Source organism: Alexandromys fortis, unplaced genomic scaffold, assembly GCF_014885135.2.
Source record: "Alexandromys fortis isolate MF-2015 unplaced genomic scaffold, M_Fortis_MF-2015_v1.1 scaffold_7, whole genome shotgun sequence".
Classification (NCBI taxonomy): Eukaryota; Metazoa; Chordata; class Mammalia; order Rodentia; family Cricetidae; genus Alexandromys; species Alexandromys fortis.
Window position 1 is genome coordinate 23,597,529 of NW_026067920.1, and position 9,971 is coordinate 23,607,499.

At 47.2% G+C, this 9,971-nt stretch overlaps 1 protein-coding gene across 1 annotated transcript in view; it reads left to right on the forward strand.

Annotated features, from left to right (window-relative positions):
- The first annotated feature begins 4,970 nt into the window (after positions 1-4,970).
- The window catches only part of Usp34 (ubiquitin specific peptidase 34), a 204,573-nt gene continuing 199,572 nt past the window's right edge, over positions 4,971-9,971 (forward strand). Inside the window, 1 exon segment of the mRNA XM_050140825.1 lies at positions 4,971-5,111. Within this exon segment, the coding sequence (XP_049996782.1) occupies positions 5,069-5,111 (43 nt within the window). The 5' untranslated portion in view covers positions 4,971-5,068.

Consider the following 9,971-nt stretch of genomic DNA (forward strand, 5'->3'; position numbering starts at 1 on the left):
CCCGCATGTATTCGCACCACATGCATGCCTGGCGCCTAATAGGTCAGAAGAGAACATCAGATCTGAACTGGAGTTACAGGTACTTATTAACCACCATTTGGGTGCTGGGAAACAAACCTGGAACCTCTGTAAGAACATGTGTGCTGGGCTGGAGAGATGGCTCAGAGGTTAAGAGCACTGACTGTTCTTCCAGAGGTCCTGAGTTCAATTCCCAGCAACCACATGGTGGCTCACAACCATCTGGTGCCCTCTTCTGGCCTGAGGGCATATATGGATGTAATAAATAAATAAATCTTAAAAAAAAAAAAGAACATGTCTGCTGGACATGGTGTCACATGCAGCAGAGGCAGGTGGATCTCTGTGATTTTTGAGGCCAACCTGGTCTACACAGTCAGTTGCAGAGAGCCAAACAAAACAAATAAATGAAAAACAGGGTCTTATTAAATGTTTAAGACCTATTTCTGCCTTCCAAGTGATGGGATTACAGGCCTGAGTCACTTTGCTTATCAGGAAGCCTTTTCTTTTATAACAGTGTATCAGGTATCCAAGGCCTGGCTGGCTTTGAACTAGATGCTAAGGATGCCAACACAAGGTACTTGGGATTGAACCTAGGACCTCATCCAGCATTCTATCCATCAAGCTATATACATATATATTTTTTTCCGAGACAGGGTTTCTCTGTGGTTTTGGAGCCTGTCCTGGAACTAGCTCTTATAGACCAGGCTGGTCTCGAACTCATCAAGCTATATTCTTTATGGGTGAAAATGATTTCTTTTTCCCTACACATTTCTATTAAGTGTATACTGACCTGCGTGGGCACATGTACATGTGTGTCGACCTGTGTGGGCACATCTGCCATAAGTCTTGTGTAAAAGTCCAAAGACAGGGCTGGAGAGATGGCTCAGTGGTTAAGAGCATTGCCTGCTCTTCCAAAGGTCCTGAGTTCAATTCCAGACAACCACATGGTGGCTCACAACCACCTGGAATAAGGTCTGGTGCCCTCTTCTGGCCTGCAGACATACACACAGACAGAATATTGTATACATAATAAATGAATAAATAAATAAGTAAATAAAGGCCAAAGACAATTCTTGTCAAGTTGGTTCTTTCCTTCAACATTTATGTTGGTTCACTGTCTCAAATGTCGGTATTCAGGATGGTGTGGCAAGTCCCTTTACACACTGAGTCATCTCAGACACCATTCTTTGTGTTGCTTGTTTTTCAAGACAGGGTTTCTTTGTGTAACAGTCCTGGCTGTCGTGGAACTCGCTTTGTAGACCAGGCTGGTCAACAGAGATGTGCCTGCCTCTGCCTCCTGGGTGCTGGGATTAAAGGTGTGTGCCACCACTGCCCAGCTATAGTTACTTTTATATTGTGTTGAAGCCCAAATTGTCTTGTGTCTGTATGGTTTATACATGTGTACTAGATTTTATTTATTTTTAAATATTTATTTTATTATGTATGCAATATTCTGTCTGTGTATATGCCTGCAGGCCAGAAGAGGGCACCAGACCCCATTACAGATGGTTGTGAGCCACCATGTGGTTGCTGGGAATTGAACTCAGGACCTTTGGTAGAGTAGGCAATGCTCTTAACTTCTGAGCCATCTCTCCAGCCCCGTGTGCTAGATTTTTTTATGTGTGGAGGCCAGAGGTTGATGTCAGGGTGTTGTCTTCACTCACTTCATCACTTGTAGGGCCCATGAGTCTACCCCGGCTCCTGGAGTTCATGTTGAAGACAGTTTCTGGTCAGCCAGCTAAAACATTCTGTTTGTTCCTGTGCTAGCTCTGCCCTGCCTGGTGATTAGCTGTAGGGCATTGTTTACTTCATCTTGGGTGTGGCAATTTCCCACCTGCCTGGGGGGAATTCCTTGTGTAGCAGCTGGGTATTTAAGGATTTCCTCAAAGTTGAATAGATGGCATTCCACTGGTCTCCTTTCGAACAACCCCGGTCTCTTGTGTTCTTTCAGTCTCCAGGTACAGTGGCACGCGAACACCTGTAATGCAGGTGGTACAATCACTGTTTTTTTCCCTAAAATTTATTTTTTTGAGATAGGATTTCTCTACGTAACAGACCCAGATGTTCTGGAACCCGATCTGTAGACCATCTTGGCCTGAAACTCAAGAGATTCACCTGTCTCTGCCTCACGAGTGCTGGAATCAAAGTGTGCACCACCACACCTGGCCTAAAATTTATTCTGTGTCTGGATGTTTGCCTGCAAGGCTCTACGTACAGATCAGGAGGTAGCATAAGACCCCATGGAGCTGGAGTTACAGGGATTGTTTCTGCCCTGTCAGCTCACGTCCTCCAGCTCATCAGACAGAGTTTCTGTGTAACTTTGGAGCCTAGTCTAGAACTCGCTCTGTAACCAGGCTGGCCTCGAACTCAGAAGCCTGCTTGCCTCTGCCTCCGGAGTGCTGAGATTAAAGATCTGAGCTACCATCACCTAGCTAGCCCATCTGCCTTACAGTTGTCTGGCTAAGCACTGAATTTGAGGAATTTTCCTGTTTGGTGCCCTGTGCATTAATATGGGTGCTGGCCACACAAAGGTCATCGTGCTTGAGCAGCGAGCACCTAAAGAGCCACCTCCCCAGTCCTTATGCGCGTTTTGAGATAGTGTCCTTTATACTCAGCCTCCGTACTCCTTGATTGGCAGGTTTGTAATCACTAGGGCCCCTATTTTCTAAAAAGTCTAAAACCTTTACTATTTGTACCTGCTACAGCCTCTGCTGAGCCCTGATGTAGATAATGGAAGAATGATCACTTCTGTGACTGCCCAGATTCTCAGAGCGTTTCTGTCTGTATGTGTATTTGCAGGATCCGAATCGGGATGTGCGCATGCTGATCAAGCCGAACACTAAACTACACCCTCAGCTCAGGTGGCGTGTTTGTTTTTTTTTTTTGTTTTTCGAGACAGGGTTTCTCTGTGGCTTTGGAGCCTGTCCTGGAACTAGCTCTGTAGACCAGGCTGGATCTCAGAGATCCTCCAGCCTCTGCCTCCCGAGTGCTGGGATTAAAGGCGTGCGCCACCTGGTGGCGTTTTTTGTTGTTTGGAAACAGGGCTTTGTTGAGGTGCCTTGAATGTCCTTGAACTCAGTTTGTGGGCCAGGCTGACCTTAAAGGCGTGACAATCCTGCCTGCCTCTGCTGGAATTATAGTTGGGATGCTAGCCTTTGTTTTCCCCACAAAGAAGCATGTGCTACCAGACTTGTAGGAAATTTCTATTTTTTTTCTCACATAAGCAGTCTAAGAATAGACCCTTGGTCAAGGAAAGCATCAGGGACCCAGATTTTTTTATTTTTTGTATTTTTGAGACAGAGTTTCTTTGCATAGCTCTGGCTGTCCTGGAAATTGCTGTATATTCTGGGCTGGCCTCGAATTCAAGTGTTGGGATTGAAGGGGTGTGTCATCCCTGTCTGGCAGGGTCCTAGTTTTTATTAACCTGTTTCAATTTCAAGGTTAGCTCTTATCCTATTTGTAATTTTAAATGTTAGGGGTGGGGATGAAGTATAACTACAAAGTGACACAAAGCTGTAATCCCAGTTCCCAGAAGGCAGGAGCAAGTGGAATTCTATCCAGTCTGGGCTAACACAGCAAGAACCCCATCTAGTTGCGTACTACATGAACCCTACAAAATGTTTTTAATTATCTTCTATATCTAGATCATGTTTCAGGCAAAGAGAAGGGTTAAAATACACGTTGGTTGAATTCATTTATTAGAGAAGGGTAATCTTCCCCCAAAGACTCAATACTGCAGACTTGTCAATATCATAGGTAATAACTTAAAAGTCGTTCGGACTGCCCTCGAAGTCCAAGCCATCCTCCTGCCTGCGTTTAGGGATTACTGTCATAAACCATCACGCCCGGTTTCGTTCTTCACGCTAACAGCTTTGAGGTCTGGCGTGCTGAAAATGCCGAAGCCACCATTTCCGATGAAGAATGGGAAGGCATATTGTGAGAAGACCTCGTGAGTAAAAACGAGATGTCATGGGGGCATTCTGGCGCGCCATTTCTAGCCCTGTCAAGGTGTGGTGTCTCCCTGCTGGAGGGCAGGCGAGCCTCCCGGAACGGCGCGGGAGCGCTCGACAGAGACTCAGGTGAGGGCGCGCCCTGGGCTGTTCCATTCTCACGGAGCCAGGTGGGGAGAGAGGCGCGCGCCGGAACCCGCTGACCTTCCGCCGTCCGCACGCCCCAGGGCTCGAGTGGCAGCCACACTCGGACCTCGTCCCCTCGAGGGGCCGCGGGGCGAGAGGCCTTAGCGTTGCAGCGGCGGACACGGCGGCGCTCCCGACCCAGCTCTCGGAGAGCCTCCCCGGAGCGCGCAACCGGCCCGGGGCGGGAGAGTCCGCGTAGCCGCGACCCGCCCGCAGCCTCCGCCATCTTCTACTCACCCGACTCCCCCCCGCGGCAGCGGGCGGCGCGCTTCCCTTCCGGCCTCTGACAGAGATCCGGGCTGGGCGGGGTGGGCGAGCGCGCGGAGGGGGTGGACCGAGGGCGGGGAGGCTGGACGGAAGAGGAAAGGGAGGGCGGCCAGCGGCTCCGGCAAGGGTGTGAGGCGTGCGGCGTGTGTGCGGAGAGAGGCGGAGGGCGGGAGGAGCCGGGAGGGAGGGCGGAGGCATGAGAGCGCGAGGCGCCTCTCCTCGGCTCCTTCGCCTGGGCGGAAAGAGCCGAGCGCAGCCCGAGCGCTCCATTAAAATGGCGGCGGCGGCGGCGGTGGCCGCGGCGTCTGGTCGGTGGTGAAGTGACTCTGCTGCTTCTCTCCCCACCCGCCCCTCCCTCCTCCCTCCCCCGTCCTTCCCCCTTCCCCCGCCGCCTGCGCCTCGGCGCCCCTGAGGCCTGCACCTCCCTCACCCCCCTCCTCGCCCCCGCCCGCTCCCGGGCCCGCCGGCCCCCTCCCCCACCCTCCGCTCCCCGCCCCGTCCTCGCCGCCGCCCGCCCGCCCGCCCTCGTCGCTTCCCCGCCCCGCCGGCAGGCCGGCCCCCTCCCCTGCTTCTGTCCCCTCCCCCCCCGCCGGTCGGGATCAGTCAGCGCGATCCTCAGCGGGGGAGGGGGGGGCGGCGGCCGAACGATGTGCGAGAACTGCGCAGACCTGGTGGAGGTGTTAAATGAAAGTAAGTAGCCGGCTAGGGGACCTGTCGGGGTGCACGGTTTGGGGGTCCCCCCACCCCGCACCGCTCTCCGGCCTCCTCCCCCGTCTCCCGCGGCCTGCGGACAGTGCCGAGCCGGCCGGCCGGCGTGCGGGCCCGGGAGCCCGGGGAAGGTGCGCGGTGGCGGGGCCGTGGCGGCGTCTCGGGCCCAGGCCGGCCGGGTTACCTGGGCGCCCGGGAGGGAGGCCGCGGCGCAGCCCTGGCCTAGCCTGGTCTGGGCGGTCTCGGAAAGTTTCCTCATTACAGGTGTCAATTAACGAAGGCACTAATGAGCCCTTCCGCCCCCGGCCCCTGCAGAGAGGCGAGGGGAGGTGGGGTCGGAGGACTGGCCTTTCCTCCGCAGTCCGAGCCGGAGGGCCGCCCTCTTTGATTTCCAGCGTGCTGCGGAGGCCTGGCTTACCTGCTCATTTTCATTACAGTCCCCGGGAGAAGGGTGGTGATTTTTCCTTCCCTTGAGGGTGTGTGGGTGTATTAAATCCATCTGCCAGCCCTGAAATAGCAGAAAATGAACTGCACTAGTGATGATTGGGGCCGTCTTACCTTAATTAAAAAGAAAGGCGATAGTATTTCTTCAGCGTACCACTCGTCGTTTAAGGAGTAAAATCTATTATGAGGAGATCTCTGTACCAAAGACAGCCATCTCGAGTAGTCATGGTCTTCTATCCCCGAAAATCATAGGCCTAATTCTTTATTATAGTACATATTTTATTTGTGGCCGTTGCAAGATTGTGTTTCTGCTTAAAAAGAAAAAAGGTATATTGCAAGTCAGCTGCTTAATGGGTCCAGAGGCCTAGGTAGGGAGAGGTGATGTTGATGAAATGATAATTTACAAAAACTTGATTCATTTGAAATATTGGAACTCACATTCATGTGATCTGTGATATTTTGCCAGATTTCCAAACTGCTTATTCTTTTTTTAATACATTGTTTAAATAGTGAGTTTATAGACTGCAATGCCCTTTTTGTGTTTAAATTTTACTTTATTATGTGCTTGCATTTTACCTTAATGACTAAAAGATCTGTAATTTATTTTTAGCTCTGTATTTACTTTCGGACAGATGCAAGTGTTTCCATATATATTTTTTCTCATATTTGTGTCATCGTAAATTTTCCTAGAATTTTAAGGTTATTTCTATTTTGACATAAGTTTCATTTTTGGTGCGGTGATACGGTAAACATAAGTTTTAGCATTTAAATTTTCAGTAAGACATTTTTATTTTTTTTTTCGAGACAGGGCTTCTTTGTAGTTTTGGAGCATGTCCTGGAACTAGCTCTTGTAGACCAGGCTGGTCTCGAACTCACAGAGATACGCCTGCCTCTGCCTCCCAAGTGCTGGGATTAAAGGCGTGCGCCACCACTGCCCAGCTTCAGTAAGACATTTTGTATCTTAGAAATACATTGGTTATTGTGACTTCTCAAATTTGAAAGTTACTTTATTATTTAGTATGCATTAGAAAAATGATTAGGGGGGATTTGAAGATTCATTTTTATTATTTTAATTGTTTGTAGGTGTATGCATGTCTGTTTGTGGGTATATTCTTGTGAGTGCAGCTGCATAAGGCCAGAGACATCTGATATCAGGAACTGGTGTTTGAGACAGTTGTGAGCTGCCCCATGTGGGTGCTGAGAACTGAACCCAGGTCCTCTGGGGAGAGTAGAAGTACTTTTAACCACTGAGCCAGCTCTCCACCGATATCTTAAGATGTGATTTAAAACATGTTAAGCCTAATTAGGAATGTTGTAAACATAGCATCTAAAGACTTTATTTGTAAAGAGATGGTGTTTTTATGCTAGAGTCTGTTTTTGGGCCGATGAGAGTGCTTACGGGGTAAAGGTGCTTTCCTCTGTAAAAGGATGACTTGAGTGAGCTTATTTCCAGAACCCACACATGCTCACACACATGTGCATAACTTATAATAATAATAATAAATAAGTGCTATTTAAGATTATCTGTGAAACTCTTGAAACTTTGCCAGTGGTCTCCAAAGGTTCTTACACTTTTAATGTTTTCTTTAAGGCTCATTTGGAAGAAAAAAAATGTCTTCAGTCATCTCATAAGATACTTTATTCTTTCTCTCTCTCTCTCTTTTTTTTATTTCTTGAAACAGAGTTTCTCTCTGTGTGTGTGTTCTGGTTTTCTCTGTCTGTCTGTCCAAAACTTTCTTTGTAGACAAGGCTGCTCTCAAATTCAGAGAGATAAGCCTGCCTCTGCGTGCACCATTACACCTGTCTGTATGTTTCTCTCTCTTTTTCTTTCTCTCTCCTTCCCTTCCTCCCAACATTGTAGTTTTCTTAAATGTTTTCATATGTAGTGAGACCCTGTCTCAAACAGTACTGTTTCATTTGTACTGTTCTTGTATCCCAGTTATAATAATAAATTCTCTGAGAACAAGGCAGGCATATCTCATTACTGATGATAATGTTTGCCCATGCAAATGATGGAGGGAACTTCATGATGAGCATGGTGGTTGAACTTTGACTAAAACTTGTTGAATTAGCCTGGCCTGGTGGAAGCTGAGGCAGGGGGATCACAAGGTCAAGGGTTTTCCTAGGTTACAAGATGAATCCAAGGCCATTGTGAGCAGAAAATACAAAGTAAAAAGCATGCTGGAATTAGAGTTAGTGGTAGTGTTTGCCTAGTGTAAAGCATGGCTCTGGCTTTAACCCCCAGGAATGGCCTCCCTCAACAAAAGCAGCAAAAAAGAAAATAAGCTGTTTTGAAATTTCAGACCTTTAAATTTAATTTTATGTGTGTGTATGAGCGTACCACTCTCATGCCTCGGGTGTGCCCTCAGAGGTCAGAAGGAGGCATCAGATCCCCTAGAGCTAGAGTTCTACAAAGTCAGCTTTTTAAATTGAAGTGGGTTATGTCTTTCTTGTAATTTTATTTGGTAATAATGTATTGGTGATCTTTTCCTTCCCTGTAGATTATGCAAAGATGAATATTCAACCCTGACTTAAAGTTCATAATTAAATTCCTCAAACCACTTCTGCTGCCTTTTTGTTTGTTTGTTTGTTTGTTTGTTGTTGTTTTGAGACAGGGTTTCTCCGTAGCCCTGGCTCTTGGAACTCACTCTGTAGACCAGACTGGCCTCAACTCACAAGAGATCCACCTGCCTCCTCTTGTGTGCTGGTATTAAAGGTTGCAGCGGCTATTTATTTATTATTAAGGAACTCAAAATTTTTTTTCTTTGGTTTTTCGAGACAGGGTTTCTCTGTGGCTTTGGAGCCTATTCTAGAACTAGCTTTTGTAGACCAGGCTGGCCTTGAACTCACAGAAATCTGCCTGCCTCTGCCTCCCCAGTGCTGGGATTAAAGGCGTGCACCACCACTGCCCGGCCAAATATAAATATATTAAGGAAAAGAGAACACTTGGAATTTTAAGAGGCTCCAAAGGAGGAATACTGTGGAACATTAAAAAAAATGCAATAAAGTAAGACTAAGACTGAGAAGATGGACCAGTGGTTAAAAGTACTTGCTTGTTTTTGGAGAGCACGAGAAATGGGTTTCTAGAACACATATGGAGTGGCTCTCAGCTGCCATCTTACTCCAACTTGAGGGGATCAGAAGGTCAGACACTCTCTTTTGACCTTCAAGGTATGTCAACATATCTACTCCCACACACACAATTAACAATAAAAACAAAAAATTGGCAGAGAGCAGGGTGTTGTGGCACATACATGTCTGTGCTTGGGAGTCTGAGTCAAGATCCTGAGTTTGGGGCCAGACAGGCCGTAGTGAAACCTTGTCTTAAAACCAGGCAAACAAATCTGGCAGAATGTGTGTAATATCCTGACAAAAAATTAGCAGTAACATCTTCTGAACAGTTTACTTTGTTATCAGTATTGGCTGCAATATTAATATCATCAGTTGTATCTGTAGTATTGTAGAGGTTCTCAAACTGTAAATTCTCACCATGGAAACATACATTATGTAACTATGCACATAAATTTATAAATAAGTGTCTGGAGCAAGGCTAAGGATCAAAAACTTACCTGTAAAGTATGCCTTTAATCCCAGCACTGGGGAGGCAGAGGCAGACAAGATCTCTGTGAGTTCGAGTCCAGCCTGGTCTACAGAGCTAGTGCCAGGACAGGCTCCAAAGCCACAGAGAAACCCTGTCTCAAAAAACCAAAAAAAAAAAAAGAACTTACCTGTTGAGCCTTTACAGTTCAAGGCTGGTCTTGAAGTCCTTCCTGGTCCTCTTGCTTGAGGCTCCCAAGTTTTGGAATTATAGTCAGGAACTAAGTCTGACTTTAAATAGGGAGGAGGCTGTGTGTGTGGGGATGGGTTGGGGCGGTGAATGACAATGTTTTGCCCTTTGCCTAGGTTGGCCTGGATCTTGCAAGTAATATTACTGTCTCAGACTACAAAATATTGGCATTATACATGAAAACTACCATACCTGCCTGTCAGTACAATTTTTTTTGTTGTTGTTTTTGATTTTTTTCAAGACAGGGTTTCTTAGTAGCTATGTACGGAGCCAGTCCTGGAACTAACAGAGATCCACCTGCCTTTGCCTCCTGAGGGTTGGGATTTAAAGGCTTGCGCCACCACCCGGCAGTACAGTCTTTTTTTTTTTATATTTATTTATTATGTATACAATATTCTGTCTGTGTGTATGCCTGAAGGCCAGAAGAGGGCGCCAGACCTCTTTACAGATGGTTGTGAGCCACCATGTGGTTGCTGGGAATTGAACTCAGGACCTTTGGAAGAACAGGCAATCTCTCCAGCTCACCCCCCCCTGCAGTACAGTCTTAACTACAGATTTTTTTTTTCCTGCTTGGTAAATCTTGTTATTTCTTTAACCAATTAATATTTGAA